At 37.7% G+C, this 24408-nt stretch overlaps 1 protein-coding gene across 7 annotated transcripts in view; it reads left to right on the plus strand.

Moving 5' to 3' along the window:
• The window catches only part of PIEZO2 (piezo type mechanosensitive ion channel component 2), a 436387-nt gene that overhangs the window by 231794 nt on the left and 180185 nt on the right, over window positions 1–24408 (plus strand). For all 7 annotated transcript variants that reach the window (XR_016021128.1, XM_088797899.1, XM_088797898.1 and 4 more), the window contains one exon: window positions 18666–18828. Coding sequence is in view for 6 of the 7 variants with exons in the window: in XM_088797899.1 (XP_088654025.1) it covers window positions 18666–18828 (163 nt within the window). In the remaining variant the exon portion in view is untranslated. The remainder of the gene's footprint in view (window positions 1–18665; window positions 18829–24408) is intronic.

Raw genomic sequence — 24408 nt, forward strand, 5'->3', positions numbered from 1 at the left:
TATATTTTTCTTTGACGGTAAGAATGCCATTTCAGAAGTCATCCATTTACCTTGAATTATGTATTTAAAGTAATTGGAGATGAAAAAAAAAAAAACACATGAATGTTATTCTAGCAGCAAACACATAGAAATAATCATGGCTCTCAGAGGAAGCAGTGATATTAAGTATTTTCAGTTTTTCACATGAGGATCTTAGGAATTGGGAATCAATACTGCATCATTCTATTGCTGCAATAAATTAGGAGTGGCTTGTCTTATACTGAAAGGTTGAGAGATTTTTTTTTAATTTTTTTTTTTCTGCTGAAATAGTGCAGAAGGCAAAATCAGAAAACCAAATAATTCTGGAACCCAGCCTCCCATAACTCTTGGTGGCACAGTAGGTGGTAAGCAGAAACAAACAACATAAACCATCTCTTCAGACATGACATGGAGGTTAACTAACACAGCAAAGCAGATAATTAGCATCATATATTTCTGCCCTCATCTCTTGAACAATAAAACACCTGAGAGGGTGTCATCCACAGAGCAAATGGAAAATGCTGATCAATTAATGAGTCAATAGCACAGGGAAGGATGAACATTAAATGAGAGAAGTCAGAGCAGCCTCGGAGAGAGCTTCAAATGGCTTGTACCGGATGCTGTTCATTGACCTGCTCGCCATAAACAGAGAGGAAATTGTTTTCACTTGCTCATCATGAGAAATGTTTGGGTTTGAAGTCTTCTCTGCACTCCACTCTGACTGATGAAATATATTTACTTAGAAATCCACACAGATAATCAAATTCCATGCTAGAATGAATGTAATTTCAATGAATTTGCCAGTGTTTTGTATCAGAACAATAATGGATTTAGACTGCCTTCTGGGGAGACTAAGGATGCCCTTGTCCTTAGAAATCTGAAACCAAATGCTCAGGCTTTGCCCCCAATTGTTGGGTGGTCACCAGCCCTTTCCAGAAAACAGGTGTTTAACTTCTCGAAGGAAAATGGTGGTAAGATATGAATGTTCTCTTTGACGCATTCATTACTAGAATACATAGGCTGAGTGGTTAGTATTTATCTATATCACCACTTCTATATCAAAACATCCCCAAGAATGTTTTGCAAGTCATTCACACATTGCCCTGAATTGCTTTTAGGGAAGAACTAACTAATTAACTAACTAAACACACAAAAAGACAAAAAACCCACAACATCTGATGCTAAGATGCATCAGGTAGAGATAAAACCTATGGGACCAAGGAGGCATGCTCATTCTAGTGCAGGGGTGTCCAAACTTTTTTCAATGGTTTTCACCAAGGGCCATATGCGGTAAAATACACAAACAGCCTGGACACTCACTTGAGGTGAAGTACGTATTGCCTCACCTGGTTTATTTAAGTAAACTAAACATATTTTTTGGAATTTGCTGTGGGCCAATTAACAATGGATTGCAGACCGCAGTTGGCCTGTGGGCCGCAGTTTTGACACCCCTGTTCCAGTGAGTAACAACACTGAAATTTGTTTCCTATTGTAACCATCTGATTTAGGCATCCCATAATTGCCCAGACCCACTCAGGCCTTGACTCTGCACACATATGAGGTGGGGCAATTAAGTTCAAACTCATCCTAGAAAAAGTGCTACATACCTCATTGCTGAATATCACTATGGTCACCTTCGAAATACTCCCCTTGGGAAGTTATCCACTGACGCCAGCGCCTAGTCCATCCTTCAAAGCAATTTTGGAACTCTTTTTCTAGAATAGTCATCAGAGCTGTCGTTGTATTACCCTTGATGCCCTGAATGTCACCAAAATGCCCTCCTTTCAATATTTCCTTTATCTTTGGGTAAAAAAAGAAGTCACTGGGGGCCAGTTCAGGTGAGTAGGGAGGGTGTTCCAATACAGTTATTTGTTTACTGGCTAGAGACTCCCTCACAGACAGTGCCCTGTGACCTGGTACATTGTTGTGATGCAAGAGCCATGAATTGTTGGCAAAAAGTTCAGGTCGTCTAACTTTTTCATGCAGCCTTTTCAGCGCTTCCAAATAGTAAACTTGGTTAACTGTTTGTCCAGTTGGTACAAACTCATAATGAACAATTCCTCTGATATCAAAAAAGGTTAGCAACATTGTTACAACAAGTTCTAGAACTTAATTGTCAGCACCATCCCCCTGGCATCCTGTCCTGTTGGTAGCTCTGGTGTGGGAGCTGAGCAGCCTTAGAAGGGTATTAACTTTCTCTACCAAACAAGCCAGGAGTAGCCCAGAACTGGTGGCTTGTAAATACCTGGAGGACACAGGTCCTCTCTGGGCAAATAATAGCTGACTGAGGCTTCAAGGGGGAGGAGAAACCAGGTAGAAGCATGAGCCATACTTTTTTCTCTACTAGAGAATTTCCTCTCTGAAAGGAGGGGAAGGGATTGTGGAATCTACAGACATATGACATTAAAATACCTGTGTACCAGGAGGAAGCTCTAGGGCCAGCGCAGTGCCTAGCACTTAGTAGGCACTCAAAAAATATTTAATTGAGGAGCTTGTCAAATTGCATGGTAAAAGGAGAACTTCAATACAGCATAAACAACTGTTACTGAACATTCAGTCTCACCAAATTAATTAACTATAAAAAATTATGATTTCTTGTACCATCCAATAAAGAAGTATTTGTTATGTAAATACCTCATACACAGCATTGAGGTAGGCATAAAGAGGGTGGGAAAGAACCATAAGAAATGGTCTCATTCTGAATCGCTCACCTGTTCTCAAACAGACAGCCAAAGGCTCAGTGTCACACGGACAGCAAAATGCTCTCCATAGGCATGGACAAGAAAGTAGAAACCTAATGTGGAAAGCTGGTTTCCTCTTGGTGAATCAAAGGGGTTTAGTATTTACACAGGGAGAGGGGAGAGTGTGTGAAGAACAGTGACAGGAGCAAGGACAAGGGTGGACATGACCACCATGAGCATCATTGAGAAATCTGGCCTGGCTACAGCAGAGAGCATGTATCCTGAAAATAGGAGAGCAAGTCACTGTTCAAATTTGTAGGCAAACAAATCTCAATAGCCACAGCTTACTCTATGGTTATTTATTTTGTTTACTTATTATTATTATTTTTAAAGTGAATCTTTGTTTAGAAGAAAGTCCCTCAATACCTAGCCATAATCCCATAAATCAGTGATTTTGTAATAGGTCTTGAACTAGTAAAACATAATTTCCCAGAATTTCAAGCAAAGGGATTCGCAAAAGAAACTGTTTCCTCTACATCCAGCATTGTTAATTTTATCCTTGCCATAAATTTTTCTACTAGGGAAATCCCCTAGGAGAGGAAGCCAAGGAGGCAGCTTCTGGGAAAATATCATATGTCTCCCATTTAGTACATTTTCGGTGTTATTTTCAACAGTTACTTCTTTACAGATGCGACTTGTTTAAAACACGACATTTGTTATTGAGTGTTTGTGTTGTTTCTTCATTTACGTTGTCTGAGGTTTTAGTTTTCCTCTCTAGTCCTTCTCTAACAGTCTAGATTTAGATTGCCTTTGTCATTTCTTTCTGGATTACTTCAGGATTACCCTCAATATCTTTCTCTCTCTCTCTCTCTCTCTCTCTCTCTCTCTCTCTCTCTCTCTCTCTCTCTCTCTCTCAGTATCTCTCTCAATCAACCTCTCTCTCATCAGCTTAATTGAGGTTTAATTTATATTTGTGAGTTTGACATATATATATAGTCATATAACCACCACCACATTCAAAATATATGTCTTCATTGTTCCAGAAAATCTCTGCCCCTTTGTAGTCAATCCTCTTCCCACTTTTCCAGCCTCAGACAACCACTGATCTGATTTTTGTTTCTATGGTTTTACCTCTTCCAGGTTTTCATATGAATGGACTCATAGAGTATGTAGCCTTTTGTATCTGGCTTCTGTCACTTAGCATGATGCTTAGGTTAATCCATAGAGTGGAAGTATCCTTACTTATTTGCTTTTTATTGCTAATAGTATTCCATTGTGTAGATCACTACAGTTATCCATTGACCAGTTGGTAGATGTTTGGGTTGCTTTCAGTTTTTAGTGCTTATCAATAAAGATGCTATACACATTTGCATATGGGTCTTTGTGTGGGCATATCGTTTTGTTTCTCTTACACCAGGAGTCTCATAATTCAGTAGTTTGCCTTTAGTCTGCTTGTCAGTTAATGATCCCATATTACTTGAAATGCTTGCTGAACAAACTTTTGAAAACTAAATCATATTTTAACTGCATGGGAAGTATATTTAGATATATTTTTTGTCAACTCAGTTTGAGGTGTAAGCCATCACACTGCAATTTGTGCTTTACAAAATTATTTTTTCATTTCTTGGATTTGCCTGACCTGAACTCACCTGGTAGCTGAAGAGAGACTATCATAGTTAGTGTGAAGTGTCCCAGGTGTGCGTGCTTGGATGGGGCCACTGCCCTAGTACCTGATGCCAGTATTATAGCATATACTGAGAGATGCTTTTCTGATATCTGGAAAAGTATGAATTTCGAAATACATTTGGCTCTGAGAGATTTGAAGAAAGGAATTGTATTATCTTCATCTGTGCCCAACGCAACTGCCCTACCTGTTTGGTAGAACAGAGTTGTGCTAGGGAATGAATTTTAAGCTCATCTTACTCTGACCACACAAGTACACTTTATGTCACGATCTAGTACAACACAACTACATTGTTTCAAAAAACAATAGCTACTCTTACTGTATGCAATGTACTCCTATATTTTTTGTTCAATTTTATTCTACTGTGTTTCATGAAAAAGAAAATGCTGGTGGATGGCCACTAAATTTATTTTATAATAAACTAATTAGTCATAACCTGCAGTTGGGAAAACGCTGAGCAGCAGGGTAATGTGCAGCATGATATACAATAAGCTAGGAAGCAGATTAGAAGTTTATCCCTGTTTTAGCTGCTTACTGTGAGTCATTCCCTGCAATGATGACAAATGCTGTCTTTTATGACTGTTCCATCGACAAAGGTGAGCTGCTGTGCCTCAGAAATATGTGTGTGGATTAGATTTGTAACCCTCACAATTCAGATCAAGCAAATACAGATGCCATGACTGTATATCTTCCAATAACCTGGAGTAAATCACCGACCTCCAGAGTGTGGGTGGTAGTTCAGACAGAATAGATTTTACTTGCTTCCCATTTTGCAGTAATTCACAAGAGCTTCTAGAGAATTATAAATCAATTAGAGAATTACAATTGGAGCATGTCATTCAGGGTTTTACGGGGAGCAGAGTTGTTCTGTTATGAGATAAAGAATTTATTTCAGATGTGGAATCTAAAGAACAAAATAAATGAACAAATAGAAATAGACTCATAGATACAGAGAACAAACTAATAGTTGCCAGATGGGAGGGGGGTTGGGGACAGGGTGAAAAAGGTAAAGGGATTAGAAATACAAATTTTAGTTACAAAATAGTCATGAGGATGTAAAGTAAAGCATAGAAAATACAGTCAATGATATGGTAATAACTATGTATAGTGCCAGGTGGGTACTAGACTAGTCAGGGGAATCACTTCTTAAATTATAGAAATGTCTATGAACTATGTTGTACATCTGAAATTAACATAAAAGAATATTGAATGTCAACTGTAATTGAAAATTTTTAAAAATTAAAAATTTAGAAAGGAATTTATTTCAGGAATTAGACTGTACACAATTGAGAGCAGTAATGGAGAAGTGAAGGTCCAAGAGGAAAGATGGTGGTGAACCAGTCCATTTAAGATGTCAGACATGTCCCCAAGTTGAAGTGGGACCCTGATGAGTGGCTGGTGGAAAGGCCTTGAAGAAGCGCTGCCCTCTCTCTCTGCAGGTTCCACTCTGTGGGTCTGTAGTCAGGCATCAGGTGCTGAGCCTGGTTGTCTGTGGTGCAGGGACCAGCTCTCAGGAAGAAGGGCTGGTGTGGAGTGGAGGAGCACCAGGACAAGCAGAACATAACTCACACCTCTTCCTTAGTCCGTCACTGAATCCAGCTGTGAAAGACCTTCAGAAACAATGGTCCTGCTGCACTTGCACCTTCCAAATCATGCACAGGTGTCTTTTTAGACATTTCTAATCAGAACACTTGCAAGATCAGGATTCTGGAAAGAACCCCCACTTTAACCAAGTCGCTATAGCACAACCCACCACACAGGTTACTCTAAACTACTGATTATTATTTATATACCTTTAACCTTTGTCTTCAAAAAACTTATTGTAAACACTGATTAATTTCTCCAATATGCAAAGACATTGTAGTCAAATTTTATAGTTCAGAGGGGTGAAGCATTTGGTCCAGAATCCGAAAGTAATTTGTTATCAAAACAAAAGAGATTTCTCAATCTAACCTCATCAAAGCACTATGACTTCCTTCAATAGTTTTTGGTTCAGATAAGCTTACTGCTGTTTTCCTTAACCATTTACTCCGTGGTATTTTATTCAACAGACAAGTCACAGATTGGGGGGAAAAAACACTGAGTGTATTTGGGAGGAATACAAAGTTGAATTTGGAACCTAGAACATTGCAGGTGACAGAAGTACCTATACACATATGGGCTTACTGGGGGGTATTCTCATCTCTCCTTTCTGTCACTTATTTTAAAATGACCTTATTATCAAGAATCAGGGTTGTCCTTTCCAATCTTTCCTTGCTTCTCCATTTTTCTTTCTTTCCCTTTCCCCTTGAGCATTTACATATTGGTGTCCACAAGGTGTGCAAGTTAGGCGATGAAGTGCCACTTTTGAGCGCTGGTTGCAGCAGCGTGCTCGGGAGGGGTCACATGGAGATATTAGTGGGAGTGTCCCCAGTGTGAGAAAGTGGTCCTGTGCTGAGGATTTCAGAAGTGGCAGGTATATGAGGCAGCTGGTATGGTTTGGAAATTAGTTACATTAAACAAAAAAATTGATTAGACAGATTATGCAATATATTTGGTTGGTGCAAAAGTAATTGCGGTTTTTGCAATTATTTTTAACCTTTTAAACTGCAATTACCTTTGCACCAACTTAATATTAAGGATATGGGTGTCAGGTTTCTTACAATCTGAGCAAAGATATATAAACATGGTAGACAGAGACTAGAAACAATCCTGAGATGTTAAATTGAAATGGAAAGTATTACAATGAACTCATGGGTTTTTAATATATATATACACAGAAATATAAATAGTTATAAGTGTACCTTTTGTGTGTTTTAAAATAAATACAGATATATTTCCTACCTCTGTCAAATGAGAGGGCCCAGAAGCAATGATACCCCAGAAACAATGAGACCTCTGAGTGCCCAGTTCTGAATACCATGCTCTATTAAAAGAAAACAAGACTCTTTGGAGAAATGATCTGTCATGCAGAGTGACAGGTGGGGTCTCTTCTGGGGTCTCTAGTCCCTCTCCCCGTATAAGAATGCAGGATATGGTGAGGCCAAAAAGGAACACCCACGAAGCCATAGGTAGGGGAGTCATACCACTATAGTCTCACTGGCAGCTGGGTTGGAGACACAGGAGGCAGGAGCCACACGATCTGCAACCCGCCGTCTGCTTGTCTCTGCCAACCAACCTCACTTGCTAGCTGCAATCCGCCTCTCTGCAATCCGCAATCCACACTCCGCCACGCCATGCCATGCCAGGACGCTACACCACCACGCCACACCTTGCTAACTTAGCCATGACAGTTATCAGTGGCCAATGGCTAACCAGTAATAGCCGATGGACATCTAGTCACAGCTGATGACCATCTACTACCTGAGCCAGCACCTTTCTATGTGAGGCAGAGAGCCTGGAAATTGCTTTCTGGGTCTCAGTCTCCACATGGTCCTAGAGAGGGGAAGGGCTGGAAGCAGAGGAAATAAGCAATGGGCCTGAAAAACTTACTGTATCAAAAAGTAGGAAAATGCCTGATGAATGATAAGGACATGTCACAGGAGCCAAATCTGAACATCAAGATAAATAATGGTAGTTTCAAAATGCAACCATCTAGTAAAATAGGAATTCATGGATCCACACTGATGTATATTAGCAAAATACGTGATTAATTGGATATAAGGGTAAGTTTGAAGTAGAACTTGTTTGAAGTAGAACTCCAATTAAAAATGATGGACATAGTTAATCACCAGGCAGGAATAATCAATGATGGCTAAGATTGACGGATGGAGGTTTGACAAGGAATAGGATATTGATGTAATTTTGTAATATCTCCCCTCATAAAATATGAACATAATACAAAGGGGATAATGGTGACATAGCAGAGAAAGGTGGCACACACCATCTTGACCAAGTAATGTGTTGGAATCATGTGCCCCCAATTGGTGCACTGAGGAGAGCACAGCATCGTTTCTGTGGTATTCTTTGCAAAGCATGAGGCAGGTCGAGGGTCATCCTACCTAATGAAAATCGTCCTCATTCATACTGTCCAGGGCATGAAAGACTAAGAAAGATGAGCAGTTGTCCCAGATGGAAGAAGACAGAGGAGACATGACAACTAACCAAGGTCCTGGCCCAAAAGGAGGATAAGGCATTATCGACACATTGGGTGGAATAGGAATGGGATCTGTGCATCTGATAACAGTGTTATGTTGGTCTCATAATTGGGAAAAATGCATAGTGGTAATGCAGGAGAGGGTCCTTATTTTGGGGAATTATAAGCTGGTGAGAGAGAGGGTGGAACCAAATGAAAATATCTTGTCTTGACTCATCATACGTAAATGTACAAAACACCATCAGTACATACCTCCTGTAGATAGACTGAGCTTCTGCTTGCTTGATTTTACATATTCAGTGTGTGTGTGTGTGTGTGTGTGTGTGTGTGTGCCTGTGTGTGTGTGCCTGTGCATATTCATGCATGTGCTTGTGCAATATGGTAATTTTACCAGTCTCCTAGAGTCATTGTTCTATTCATACATTCTCTCTTACTTAGGGTTTTCTTCAGACTTGGATTTATTCTCTACTGGATCCCTTGGACTTGACATTTTATTTTCACCCCATCTCTAAACCCACATACTTGAATAGGAACAAACACTGGTTATGTTTTCATCCCAGCCCACCACCCTGTTCTCTCCAAAGTCCACTTTCTGCCACTCACCCACAAGTTGCCTAATGGGGGGTGGGGCACAATAAACATCTCAGTTTATTGTCACGCTTTTATAAAGGACATAATATTTTCTTCTTTTTTATAATTTAGGAAATTCATATGTTCACATAAAAGCAAGTGGCCTATAAATATTGACTGATAGCTCTCCAAATGCCTTGGCATTGACATTTGAATGTCCAAAAGACACTCAAGATCCTCCCCACCTAGACCCTTTCAAGCCTACCTCTTACTATTCATTCTCTTTTATATCACAATAAACTCAATTTGCTTATAATTCCCCGGGAATGTTTGCCACATCCTTCAAATCCCATCACCGACTCCACCAATTAAGGGATCTGCTCCTATCGCCCTCTTGACAAATAGAGTTAATAGTTCCCTGTTTTTTGCCAAGCCTCCCACACACATGTAATTTTGCCTTCACCTGTCTGCAGGCATTTATTTGCCCTATAGCTCCTCTCCTATTATACAAGGACCTCGTTCTGGCCAGGCACATTCTTTCTCAGCACTGCCTGTCTAGGACCTTGCAACACTCTTCTGTCCTAATAGATGCTCGTACATATTTGTTGAATTAAATTAGCAGGACTGGGGTTCAATTTGAGGTCTTCAAGTCCAAAGTTCATGCTGTTTTCTTTATCCCTTGCTATCTTCCAGTAGTGACACACAAAGCCGCTTGCTTTTCTCTGATTCAGTGTTTATGAAGAAGATAAACGCGCCACTCTGTTGCAGCCACCCATTTCGTATTTTATTTTCTGTTTAACAAAATTAATGTAGTTCCTTTTTATAAGCTATTCAATGCAGTAATTCAAACAAGAGGGAACATCTGATATAACATGTTGTGTTTATTGTCAGTGTGGTTTAAGGATGGAGATTTCTGGTTGTTTTTTGTGTTGTCTTTATAACCCCACCTCCAACAGACCCTGGTGGGTCACCAGCTGGACAGTGTGACCAATATTTTGTCTTTAACTTGGAAGGAAGAGCATTTCGGGATGTGCTCCGGTGGTGCAGCTCTGTTTTTATGTTATGACAGAGTTTCTCTTTGTTAGGAATGAATGATTTGGAGACTCCAGACAATGACCTATGGAGTTAGTGTTGTGAGGAAGGACAAAATAGCTTTTGCAAACTCAAGAAAATAAGAGAAAAATACAAGTGCAAAAAGAGAAAAATACAGTGCAAGAGGCTGGTCATGTGTAGTTCCCCAGCATGGACTAGAGGGAAATGGAGAGAGTCCTTGGGTCACTGCAGAGTTACCATTATTTCTGACAACAGTAAGAAAGTATTTCTGAGGGGCTTTCCTTAGTGACAGCCTTGTTATGGTCACAAAATCAATAAAGAGGAAGCACATGAGGAGCCCTCAGATGCCTGGAGAACTTCACAAGAGGTAAGACCAGTAGATGGAATATATGACCTTTTACACAAATGTAACTTGATAAGTTCAAAAGAGCATATGTGTTAGTTTTGATTGGGCCAAGTGTAGAAGAGAAGAGTGAAAATCCACAGTGATAGAAACTATATCAGCAAACGTCGAGAGTTGGAATGGGTATGTCACTATCCTAGGATGGTGAGTTTAGAAAAAAGGGTACACGTTTAAAGGAATAAGAAGTGATTGGACCTGAACCTTGAACACCAGGTTGAAGACTTTGGATTTGATGTTACTGGTTTTAGGGTATTTTTTAGAATCTTGCCCAAGAGTCACATGGCAAAAGGAGTGAGTTTTATTATTACTGTTTTGTTTGATTTTGTTGTTTGTTTATTTTAGTATTTCGATAGCAGTACTAGTGTGCTGGTAAATGCTGAACCAGATCTCTGGGGGGAAAGTACCCAATTTGCAGCATTGCCCAACTTCCATAATGTAAATACACCCACTGTGGACAATTTCAAGCTAGTTATATACTGTCAGTGAACACAGAGCTGGAACCAGCCAGCTCCAGCACACTCCTTAACTGTCAAGTGCACAAGGACGAATACGTGATAGTATTTGTCCCTTTCCTTAGCTCTTTTCTTCCCTTTCCATTCTCTTCACCTCTATGAATGCCCTCCATCAAAGAAAGGACCTTAAGACTCTCTCTGCCTCATAAATAACAAAGTGAAAAGCCAGCAGTACACTGATATGAGAATGAAGTGTGTGTTCCAGATGGAAAATAGCAATTTCTCACAGCTAAATAAGTAGATTAAAATATTCAGAGTTTGAGCTTTAAAGTACTCACACAAATCCAGACACTAATATAAAAAAAGTGTCCTGAAAATCTAGCATCAACTCGTACCTTTAGGTAGTTAGAAATTCACTTGCCATTTTAGTGGTAGAAATTCACAGAAATGAGCTAATTGGTTGGATTCTTTAATGCATCAACTGTGGATTCCCTTGAAAGTGATTCTCAATAAATGTTACATTTCTTTCTAGAGTTTCTAATCTAAAGCTTTCTCCATTCACATCAAATATATTAGTTCTGCTATATGTGACTTGCTATATGAACTCAGATGTTAAATTAAAAATAGGCTCCATGCATCATTAAGACATATGTGGAAAGCAGTTGAAATCACAGTCCTATCTCGTTCATTGTTTTTACTATTAGATATACATTTACTTTGTCTGCTCTTAAAATGATTTATTAAATCTGAATGACTGATGGGACAGAGTCATGCTTAAGCTTAAGAAAAACAAACATAGACCGACTCTCAGGGCATGAACTTCGGAGGCCACCAGAGAACTAGGTACAACTATGCTAATAGTTTGTATTCATATAAATAATGCTCATTCGATATTTTAATCATTTTTATTGAAATCCAATTGAACCAAAAGACTTGCTCCCCCGAAAGAGGGGCAAAAATGGAAGTGTTCTTTTTGGAATTCTGAAGCTAACTGTGGTGGTGGTGGTCATACCTGGATCTTATTGTCAGCAATTCCTGAAACTGCAACATTTGTTTTTCTTCCCGGTCCTAGCTCAATTTCACTGTCTCCTATTCTGGATTTTCCTAGTCATAATGAAATTTTAGAGTTGGGAAGACACTTAGAAGTCATTTTCAGTGAGAAACTGAAACTTAGAAAAATAAAGTGCCTTGCCCATGAATATACACACCTGTCTCACTTCTTCTCTGGACTTTGGAAGGAGGCTAGTAATTGAATTTGATTAATGAGTCAATCAGACCAAATATAATCATGTCCATAAAGGAACTACTTGGTCATCATCTTTCCAGGCAAAGTAACTGACTTAATTTTTTTCAGATATGTTCCACCCAAGGAATTCTAAGCAGTATTACTGTTCTTTTAAAAATAGGAAGCATAAAACGTATACACATGTACCTACCAATCAGCATTCAACCATCTTCACAACTTAAACATTCCAGTTGATCGTGTCCCTCTCCCCTGACTAGAAATAGGTTCTTGTCATGTAGCTCTTTATGCACAAGTCCCTAAGTGATCTGTATTCTTCATGTTCGCTACCTTTTTTCTTTTTGCGCAACATTATGTTATGAGATACATCCATATATGTAGATGTAGGTCACACATATATTTGAACTAGTTTATTGATTTGTAGTAGTTGTTTTATCTTATGGATAGGATACATCCTAATATAATCTATTCATTCTCCTCTTCATGGATATGTACATTATTCCCAATTTCCAGCTTTCTCAACTCCTTTGCAAGAGGTATAATCACTCTGAACAAATAAGATCAATGTGATAGTAACAAGATTGGAAAGGAAATGCTTGCCTATTTAAGAGAATAGGCTATTCTAAGCAGTTTTGTTTATGTTTTTATATATGAGAAAGGTAATTGTCATCTGTCTGAAAGCAACACTATCTAGGATAACGTTTTATGGAAAAATGTATATGAGATGTGATTAAAAAAACAAAAAACTACAGTGAATGCTGCAGCCAAGTGCCATCCAGCAGAAAGGCAGGGATCTTTAATACGGGAAGTGGTGCATCCAACCTTAGTAACAGTGTGTGACAAGTTTCAACTTGTTCGGTGCAGTCAAGTGGGTGTGAGCTACGGTTGAGAGAAGGAGTGTTTTAAAGTGTGCTGTAAATCATCCTCCATCATGACAATGTTCCGTGTCATACATAGCTTCTGGTATATGACAATTTCTGTCAAATGAAAACATTACGGTGTGTCCTCATCCACCTTATTCACTGGATCTGGCACCCTGCGACTTCTGGCTCTTGCCTAAAGTCAAAATGATTCAGGACATTAAGGCAGCCACGACAGTGCAAATAAAGATACTCACGAAAGAGGACTTCCAGAACTGCCTCAGGAACTGACAAGAATGATGGGATAAGTGTGTTCAAAGCAAGGGGGAGTATTTTTGAGGGGGATTAATGGTAATGTGTCTTTTACTGTAATTTCTTAAAATTTAAACTTTCACCGTATTTTTTTATCACACTTTGTGTATATACGAAGTCTGATAATTAAGTTCGCAAACTTGTTGCAATGATGTTGCTAACCTTTTTTGAAATCAGAGGATTATTCATCATAAATTTGTAGCAACTGGACAAACAGTTAACCAAGTTTACTATTTGGAAGTGCTGAAAAGGCTGTGTGAAATAGTTAGATGAAAACGACCTGAGCTTTTTTACCAATTCATGGCTCTTGTATCGCGACAATGCACCAGGTCACATGGAACTGTCTGTGAGGGAGTTTTTAGCCAGTAAACAAACCTGATCTGGCCCCCAATGACTTCTTTCTTCACCTGAAGATAAAGGAAATATTGAAAGGAAGACATTTGGATAACATTCAGGACATCAAGTATAATACAACAAGAGCTCTGATGGCCATTCAGAAATAGTTCCAAAATTGCTTTGAAGGGTGGACTAGGCACTGGTGTTGGTGCATAGCTTCCCAAGGGGAGTACTTGGAAGGTGACCATAGTGATGTTCAGCATTGAGGTATGTAACAATTTTTCTAGGATGAGTTTACGGATTTAATTGTCAGATCTCGTGTGTGTCTCTGTGTGTGTGTGTGTGTGTGTGTGTGTGTGTGTAGTCCTCATGGATATAGAGAGAAAATAGACAGAAGGCTCTGTTAAGCAGATTTGTAAATAGGAGAGTGACATATGTGAGTGTGCAACATGTGGCAGACATCTAAAGGAGGAAGTAGTCAATGTTATTATAGGAAGGGCAGTGGAAGAGCTTCTCTGTGGAGATGCTGGAGATTAGTCTTGCAAAATGAGAAGAAGATAAAAGTGTTGTGGGAGAAGGGCATTGTTGACTGAGGAGAAAGATTGCATACTAGCGCAGAGAGAAAAACACTTGTATATTCTGGATATGTGCATTAGGGATGGCTGGAATTTGAGGTGCAGGGAAACATCCTGGAACACAGAGGGCCTCAGGAATATGGACCTTTCCTGTAGGCAGTGTGGTTAACATGCCCAACCTTATACATCTAAAATTAAACTCAGGTAGTAATGTGGAGACCTGATTCGTAGGGGGGACAACCTAAGACATAATAAGGATACTATTACAGTAATCCAGAGTAATCTAGAAGCCAGAAATGAGCAGTGGAGATAAAGAGAAGGGTAGGTAAGAGAAATGTTACAGAGACAGAATCTCCAGTTTTTCAGTGAGAGAATGGAAGGGTCCAGATTCTGTCATGTTTGCTAGGTTAATGACAGCACCATTTCTCAAGGTTAGGAATATAGGAGGAAGAGCAGATTTTGGAATAAAGGTAATAGCATTTAGCTTTGAAAAGCTATGGAATACTGATGTGGAGACATGTAGTAGGAAATGGATATCTGCTAATGTGTCTCAGGGGACATGCGTAGACGGGGATGTAGATTTGTTAGTCATGTAGATGCTGATTGGAGTCTTGGGGATGGAGATATTCATGTTTACCATGTAGAGTTGGAAGAAAAATAAGTTGAAGAACAGAAACTTGCAGACTTGTCAATATTTAAGGAAGAGGTGGAGAAGAAGAGTCTGGTGGGCATGATCCAGCCCAACATTTCTTAGGGGGATTTCCCAGCAAAGTGAGTTTTCAGGGATATTTAGAGGCAGGTAGAGAACTAGATGAGAAAGGTGAGGAAACCAAGGAAAATAGATTTGAAAGCCAAAGGGGTTGATCTTGCTTGTCAAGTGCAGCACAGAGGTGGGGAATGATGAGAATTGGAATGGACCGTTTGGGCCTTGCATTTGGGAGATTGCTGTGACCCCTGACAGGGCACTTTCTGAGCAGTGTGGGAGAGGAAGCCTGGTGCAGTAAGTGAAAGATTTGCAAGGTAAGGAGCTGTGCAGTGAGTGCTGGCTGTTCTCAGAAGGCAGCTCTGGGCAGAAAGTTCTCTGCCCCTAACTATGCAGTTCAGCCAACCATTTAACCTTTGCCCTTGTTAGTTTACACAAAGATGAGAAAATAGACCATTTCTAGTTTTCTTCCATCTCCATAATTGCAATGACTTAGTGAATGGGTGAATATTTGGGTGATTTGGTGAAGGACTGGAATGAGATGTCACTGACTTCTAAAATTATCAGAGGCCGATTACCATGTTTCCCAAAAAATAAGTCCTAACCGGAAAATAAGAGCTAGCATGATTTTTCAGGATGACCTCCCCTGAACATAAGCCCTAATGCGTCTTTTGCAGCAAACCTTAATATAAGACCTGGTCTTATTTTCTGGGAAAACAAAAACTATAGGGGTTAGTTACATATTGGTGTAGTTTCCAAATTACCCATCCATCTCAATTGAATATCTAGACTAATGAGCAGACTCTAATCCAGCATTTCTTAAAACCTGTGCCATGGACACTAGCTCAGCAGAATGTAATTGGTATTAGATAAAATTTTGAAGAAATGGTTGTTGTCAAATAAATTTGGGAAATAGAGGCTTAAATAAACTCAAATTTATTGTTTTACTACAGAACTTCTCAAGTCCTTTACTATAGTAATATGCATTGTGATTTCCTAACACTTATTGGACCAAAGACTGTTTTTTCTTTTCTTTTTCTTGATTTGCTTTCATGCACAGCATTTCTCAGGACTAGCATTCTGATAAATGTACTTTAGTAGATGCTGATCTAAACAGTGAAGAAGTAAGCTTTATCAATAAGATGGTGCCCAAATAATATCAATTAAACTATGACTTGTTCATTGTACATGCTTTTCAATATATTCTTCAAAAGTCTCATTGTTTCTGCAGCAACAGTATTATGAATGCACTGCTTTGTTAGCTCAGCAAGCCAAGAGTCGTAGTTAGTGGGTTAGCACCTCTGTGGCTTAATGATTCCATTCTAAATTGGGATCTCAGCCCAATCCTGGATCTAGTAGCTGAATTCTATCACAGCCAGTGGAGTGATTGCTTTTGCAAACTGCATTCATTTACTCCCTTAATATATGTATGCTATGAAATGTCTCTTTTGCGAGTATGAAGCACAAAGCTAAGACTGTTGCCTCAAAGGGACTGTTTGCAAATCGGAAGCTTAATGTTGTCTACGGTGAGAAAGGCATAAGGCTGTGCTCTGGCTTCCTTGGTCTATGTGGTGCTGCAAGAAGCAGCTGAGGCCACAGCTGGAGCTCTTGTTATCTTTCCTTTAAGAACTGTTTTACTCTCAACTCACTTAGTTGCTGCTTTCCATAAAATGCCATGGTCTATTTGTTTTCCATGAAAGAGCTATAATAATCTGTTCCCCAAAATCCATCCCAGTAGGGCCAGCCAGCTCTCCTCACCTCAGCCCCACACAAGAAACACCCACCGAAGCTTGGCTTTGGTTTTCTGAGCACTCTCTCTGATCCCCCTTCCTTCTCATTCTAATGATATTAATTCTCATTTGTGCTATTTGATCATGTTAGGCATACATTAAAACTACATGACAAACCTCTACATTTTTCCTATGATAAAATCAACCATCAGATTTCATTTTATAAATTTAGTATGAATGAAGTTGTTTTAATTGAACTCTCTTATTTTTGCTTTAAAGGAAAGGAATTTGCCATTAAAAAAAACAACAGCAACCTCTCATAAAACCATGTTTGTTTTATTTATGAAGTATCTCATTACTTTTATGTTTCTCTGTTCAGAAAAGTTTAGAGTCATTTGTAAAAATGAAGCTTATGTGAGGCATACCCTCTTTCAGACTTTTTTTTTCTTTCTTTCCTATTTTTTTTTAAACATATTTGTTTGGTCTGAGGATTTTTCCCTAGAAGATCTTACATTAGAATACTCTTTTGTTAATTAAGATTTACTTTTATGTCTATTATAATAACAAATAAATGGAAACATGTTAAATGTGCAAGAGTAGTGGACTAGTTAAATAAATACTACTATCCTGACCACAAGCCTGGTAATGTTTAAAAATCATCAATGGATTGTAAAAATGATCATGATACATTAGATGAACAAATTAGCTTCAAAATAATAAGTGAAAATGAGCATAGTTTTGTTAACTCTAAATATGCACATCTAAGCATAGAAGGAAAGGCCATGTGGATGCATACAGGAGAGCACAGTGGCTGAGAGAATAAAATTTGGACTTAAAGGGAACTTCAGTATAATTCTGTTCTCTCTCTGACTGTTTCTGTGATGTTAGGGAAGTTAGTTTACCTTCTGAAACCTTAGTTTTTTCATATCTAGAAGAAGGTTAAATAATAATGCCTAACTCTGTACGGTGGTTAGTTGGATTAAATTATGTATGCCAAGCTCTTAGCATAAAGCAATTGCTCAGTAGTGGTAGATATTATTACTGTTTTTTAATTTACCAAAATGTTAACAATGGTTATATCTAGGTGAGGGGGGTCTTGCTATTTACTATATTTTTATGTTTCTACCAAAACATATAATATGTACAATGTAAATGGATATGTTTTTAATATAATATACATTGAATTACATAAAATGTATATGAAAAAACATGTATCCTTACATGATACATATTCCTAACCTCTGCTTCCTGTCCCTAAACAAGTTTTATTTCTAATAAACATTGATTCACTTTCATTTGATTCAAATGAGATAAGAAGGCAAATAGTTCTCTTTGGCACAAAGAATACGTGACTCTGAGGAGTCCTCCAGTGGAATGCAACTAGTCAGCATCACACTGACACTTGCACCCAAATGTTCTGATTCTAAGTTCACTCTTAATTCTCCAAAACTAACAGAAGAAATATACAAGTCTACCTTTCTTGGACCAGGATGCAAAACAAAATCAACTAAGTATTACAAATAATGAAGAGGTTCCTGTATTCAAGGATTACTTTACTATTTTCTGTTTTTCCCTTCTAGCTTTGATTTTATATCTCAGGTAAAATATCTCCTAGCTTCTAGTACATGTTTAGTTTTTAACTGCTTCAGCTAGATTGCAAACACCAGTATATGTATTGGACATGTGGATTATATAATAGCAATATAGTTTATTAGCGTGTTTTGAGAGTGAGAATTGATTTACGTTTCTTTATTTTCGGAAACTCCGGTGAAACCTTGGAAGCTTTTTAAATCTTAGTAGATTACTTAAGATTCTGAGGTCAATGAAAAGCTTTCTTGTACCTTCTAGGCAGAAAATGACTATTCTTTAATTTAAATCATTAAGAAGATTCAAACGTACTTTAAGATAGTACATTTAAGATAGAAATATAAAAACAACTAAATGTTCTCCCCCTCTTTTTCCCTCCATAGCTTAAAGGGAGCTGACGCTGGCAATGGGATCAGAGTGTTTGTACCTGACATCGGGATGTTCATTGCTAGTCTGACCATCTGGCTCGTCTGTAGAAACATTGTTCAGAAACCAGTGACAGAAGAAGCAGCACAGTATAACCTGGAGTTTGAAAATGAAGAATTGGTAAATCTAACTTCATGCATCTTCTTTTGATTTCTGGGGGCCTTGTCCCTTAATAGGTATGGAAGTGTAATAGTAATAGCTAACTACGCATAGTGCTATATGCTTTACTGTGCTTGGCTTAAATTCTGTAGTCCTGATGGGTGGGCATTCTCATCTACACCTTGGCCATGAGGAGACAAGTTCAAGGTACCTGAGTGCCACCCTCCTCCATAAGGCATTCATCCTGTATGGCCAGGACTTGCCCCAGTGTCCTTTGCACTATCCCAAACTATCATCTATATTGTCTCAGGTGGCTAACCTTTTAAATTCATAGTATTATGGTCTGTTGGTCTAGATACCTTAGTTATTGCAAAATGTTTAGAGAAGTGGTAATACCTGACAGTTTTAGAAGAAAAAATTAATTTCACCTTGAAGGGAAGCCTTCTCGTCTGTGTACCTTGTTCTTCAGAGTGGAATCGTGTTAACTGAGCATGACTTGATCAGTTATTTTAAAGTGCTCCAGAAAAAATATGTACATTTGGAAAAGTATAAGAATTGAAAAAAGGTTAAAAATACTGAGTATGCTAATTTTTAGCTTTCCCCCCCCCCTTTTTTATGGGGAAGAGTTTCAGGACTAGCTGTTGGATCAGGGAACATGTCAGATTTCACCCCTTGGTGAATGGGAGCTTATCAGAGAACTGGTTACACTGTCCTGCAAACCTGCTTCAGAACTCTGCTATGTTCTAATAACTGTACTTTGTTATGTGAATTAGGTGATATTGATTTAAAAATAATTGATTTAGTAATTGAATGATGAAATTTACAAAGAAAAATGTTACTAATAAGACTTATTTTGGACATCTGATACAAGACACAACTACCAAATATTTTCATTCATAAGCTTTGGCAAGAAACTAAACTTGTAAAACTGAAGTTTTAAAACATATTAAGAATGGTGACTACAAAGACATCAAAGGAAGAAAATTTTCAGTTATGACAAATGACTTATGTGCTTTATAAATAAGCAGCAAATTGCTTTGTATACTAATTAAAAACAAAATAAAGAAAGAGACTATAATTCAATAAACCCTAAGCAAAGTAAGAAAATAGTCCCTAAAATCCTTTTGAGTAAAGATATGCAATCACATTGCATATAAATATTCTGCTATTTTTTATCTGTTTGGTTGTTACGTTTTATTTGATGTTTTGTTATCTCAAATTGCTTTTGTGTTGCCTGTTAATGACCTTCCCATCAATATTCTGGGTATGCAAAATATCCACAGATTTCTAAAGAATTATTTCTTAATCAAAATAATGGAGGGATATTTATTCAAGTGACTCTATAAACACAATTTTTCTTCCTAGATTACAAAATTGATATTAACAGATAGATCATCCTTTAAAAAGACAAATCATTCCAATCCACCTTTTAATAATCCAGTATGAAGAACTGCATATTAGCCTGCTAAAGACTTACTCTTATTTCATGAGTATTTTATTGATAGCAATCAGATAATGTCATTAATACCGTATAATATTAAAATAGTTCACTATTACTAAACTTTTTCTTTGTGAATGGCCCATTTTAATCTTCATTCTTTAGTAATCATTTAGTGCATTTTATACCTCAATAAAGTCTCAAACAGTGTTCTGATTTTTACACTTACTGTCATTTGGGGCTATTTCATTAAGAAACACAATGTTGGATCAATGGACATGCACTGGCCCAAGTAACAACCTTCTTTCGAGTCCTGGTTTGGCCACCTACCAGCTATATGACCTAAGCAGTCAGAAATTCACACTGAATCAGTGTTTTCCAAACTTTGCTGCACATTACAATTATCTGGAGAGCTTCTAAATATTCCAACCACCAGATCATACCCCTGTTAATGACATTAGAATGTCTGGAGTTGTGTGCGAACGTGCACCGAAGTTTGGGAAATGTGGCACCACTTTATTAGATTATCTGAGATCCATTCAATTCTAGAATTCTGTTTCTGTGGCTTATATGAGTCAAGGTATTCAGTAAAAAGAAAAAAATTCAACAGGAAAAAATTAGGGAATTAATGGGAAAAACTGAACTTGTTTAAGGACTGCAAAGTAGAGAGAAGCCTGCAGTTGAAGTCTGCAAGCAGGAAGGAGCCTCTTTTGAGGAGTGAATTGCTAAAGTAGATTTTACTTGTGTCCTACTTTGACCATTTCTGCCAGAAAACAAGAAGTAAGAACAGATGTTTTAAGAACAAAAATACATTCTAGACAGCAACTGTCCAATAGAGGAGAGACTGATCACCATACTGTGTGGAATTTGCACTGGAGTCTATAAGAAGGAAACACAAGACTCCATTATTTTCTTCTCTTGCTTAGGGTAATCAGGGACCTGTTTGATGGATCTGTAGGGTGGGAAGAGATAAAACAATGGTTGTAAGAGGACTTAATTAAAAAGCAAAACAAATGTGTTCTAGCATAGATTGGTAGGACATATAATATTGTTTAAAGCAATCCATACATATGTTTATCCTATTACAAGGCAAGTGATCCATCAACCAGCTCAATGAATAATTATAAATTCCTCTAGACAAAAGAAGAAATAAATGCAAACTAAAACATTGTGGGAGTTTATTACGTGCCACTCAACTGGTATGGAAGTGAATGATATCGTTTGAAAGCAGTTTATAAGAATGATACAAAGACCGGATAACATAATAGAGTTACATTTATCTGGGAAAAGAATATTCTGCTATCTTTAAGGCAAATGTTAAAAAGGTATTTGGTGTAAAACATGAATTATAGCAAGATAGCAACTAACCATATCTTGCATTCAAGTCTACAAACTATGTACTTGTCAGTGTCCTAAAAATAGATAAAACTATGAAAGTGCTTTTATTTGTTGTTGTCTTTAGAAATTTTTTCTTTATTAAATTTATTGGGGTGACATTGGTTAATAAAATTTCAAGTGTACAAATCTATAATACATCATCAATATATTGCATTGTATGTTCACTACCCAAAGTCAATTCTCCTTCCATCACCATAAATTTTATTATCTATATTTATATTTGAATTTTTCTTTTATGATATTTACAGCTTTGAAAATCATCTGGTTTAAATAATCATTTCCAAAAATTGTCGAAGTTCAGTGAAAGTAAGCCTATTAACTCAGGCTCTCCAGACTTAGGAAATTTTTCATTATTTATAAAGGCAAGCTTGTTTTTCTATTATCCTCATATCATAGGTGAAGGGTAAAGAATAGTTATTGCAAGTTGAGTGGACTATGATATCAGACTGAGAAGGTACCTAAATGGTGGCTGTGTGATGTTGAGAAAATTGTTTATTCTCTTTCTCCTTCTGCAAAGTGGAGATAATAACTATGCTGCATAGTTGTGAATACTGAATGAAATGTCAAAAACACCAAGCTCATTGCCTGCTCATTTGGATTGCTTAATAAAATGCTATGTGCTCCTCATTTTGCTCTTGTCCAGTTTGAGAGGCAGTAGAACAATTTTTAAAATTTCAAATTCATGGTCCTCTTAGGGTGATAGAAAGTAAAATTGGATGGTGTGTTTGAGGCCAGACCACTCAGAAAAATAATCCTTTCTGTGCCATTCATAACAGACAACCATGAATGAATTCCAAAGCTTCTAAGAAAACAGAACTGTCTTCAAGGACAAATGCTCTTTTGCCACAGTGTAGGAAAACCTACACTGACCATGGAAGGATAAATGCTAGGTTCTAGTTACGGTCACTGACCTGGTGAAGAAGAGACACAAAGCTATTGCAGGGACTAATTCTCAAATCATGTTTCCTTCCTGATTTCACTCAATTCTCAAAAATAGACTATGATACCTCTCTCTCAGTTGAAATTTGTTTGAATATCTGTGCCCCATATATTATTAATCACATTATTTAATGATAGAAATAAGAGAAATGGATACTATAAACATTACTTATTTGGGGCTTTGAAAATACTTAATACCATTATGATGAGGTTGATTTCCCTGTCAGTTAAATTTGTTTTGGCCTAATTTAGATATTAATTGGTATTCTCAGCATGTTCCAGCCTACCAGGTGGCCCAAGAGGAGCATGCTGGTGTGTGAATCTCTTGAGGTGAATCCATAAGGAAATATTTCTTACATGTGAACAATCTGGTTTGAGTCTGCAAAGAATAGAAGTACACAGCCAAAATAAGCAGGGGAATTTATTTTATTTTGAAGGCCCCAGCATATTTCCTGCTGCTTATAAATCTTGGCGTTTGCACATTAGATTGTTTGGTTTTGGAGGATCCTCTGAAAGAATAGTGTTTACTGGTATTGTTTCTCCTTTCATTTATCTCAGTGGAGAAATGGCAAGATTAATCCACTGGTGCCTGGGAGAATTCTTTTTTAAATCCAGCATTGTTTTAAAGTAGCAACTAAGCCCTGGAGAGGACACTTGAGTCTCCCCTAATCTTCATGGACTAGATAATAAGACTCAAGTTTGCTGTTTTAAAGGGCATCACAAATCCAAGGCCCCTCCGAAGGCCCCCCGAGGGAGGTGGAGACTTGTAGTGGGTGGGACACTGCCTCGCTATTGGATTTTATAGAGAGCAGGCCTCAGTAAGGGAACCAACTCCTCAAGGGCCATAAAGGGTTCTTTTTCAACTGACACATCTGTGGTCTTATTGGTTTGTACATTTTAATTTAGAAGCAGATTGATAAATCAGAACTGGGAGATATATTCCTATTCTTAAATCTTTTAAAAAATGAGTTAGACTATGAAAATTGTGTGGAAAAGAGTTACATGTGCAATGAAACACTATGTAATTTCACCAAACTGATACTATCTTGTATATTTCTATACTTCCAACTCTTTCTAGCCATTTAATGAGACTTCAGGCCTTATGTTTTTGAAGCAAATGGTATTTTGATATATTAAACCAAATTTTATGATAAATCTTTATTCAAATAGGAATTTTAGGCATGACTTAGTCTGCTTAAGGAGGCATCTTCTAAGTAGTCTGATAAATCAAATATGAAAGATAAAAAAGAATATTTCAGTATAAGTCATCCACCAGCTGTTAAAAATTCAGGGATACAACATTTAAGTCCTGCTAATAAATTTGGAAATTTATTCTGAACCTCAAAAACTGCACTGTCCTTTCTAATATGTAAAGCCCGTTAGATTACTGTGGCATCTACATTCTGTCACATATGATGACCAATTGGGCTGTGCTTCAAGTTTCAGTTTTCAGGTCCAAGTTACTTTTTTTTTTTTTTTTTTAAAGAAACAAAGAATGGGAGAAATCAACCTTTTAATGGCCACCTTTGAATTACGCATTCAGCATTTGCTCAGTTCTCACCTGAGATTTAGTCCATAGTCACCTGCTTTAAATTTTCTAAATCCTGTTCTTTCAAGCACAGAGACGTAATCATCTGAACCGTTCAGAATGGTAAGCTAGACAGCTGCCTAGTTGCCCTACAAGTCTTACTCTCAGGTCAGTCTCAGAAATTGGGCAAGAACTTACAGTCACATGTCCCTCAAAATGCAACACATTCTGCCTTTGTTGGGTTAAACACATTCACAATTTAGGTGCAGCTTTTAATTTTAGTCATTTTAGATGCCAT

This window comes from Rhinolophus sinicus, chromosome 4 (genome assembly GCF_057876585.1).
Source record: "Rhinolophus sinicus isolate RSI-liver-muscle chromosome 4, RSI-T2T, whole genome shotgun sequence".
Taxonomy (NCBI): Eukaryota; Metazoa; Chordata; class Mammalia; order Chiroptera; family Rhinolophidae; genus Rhinolophus; species Rhinolophus sinicus.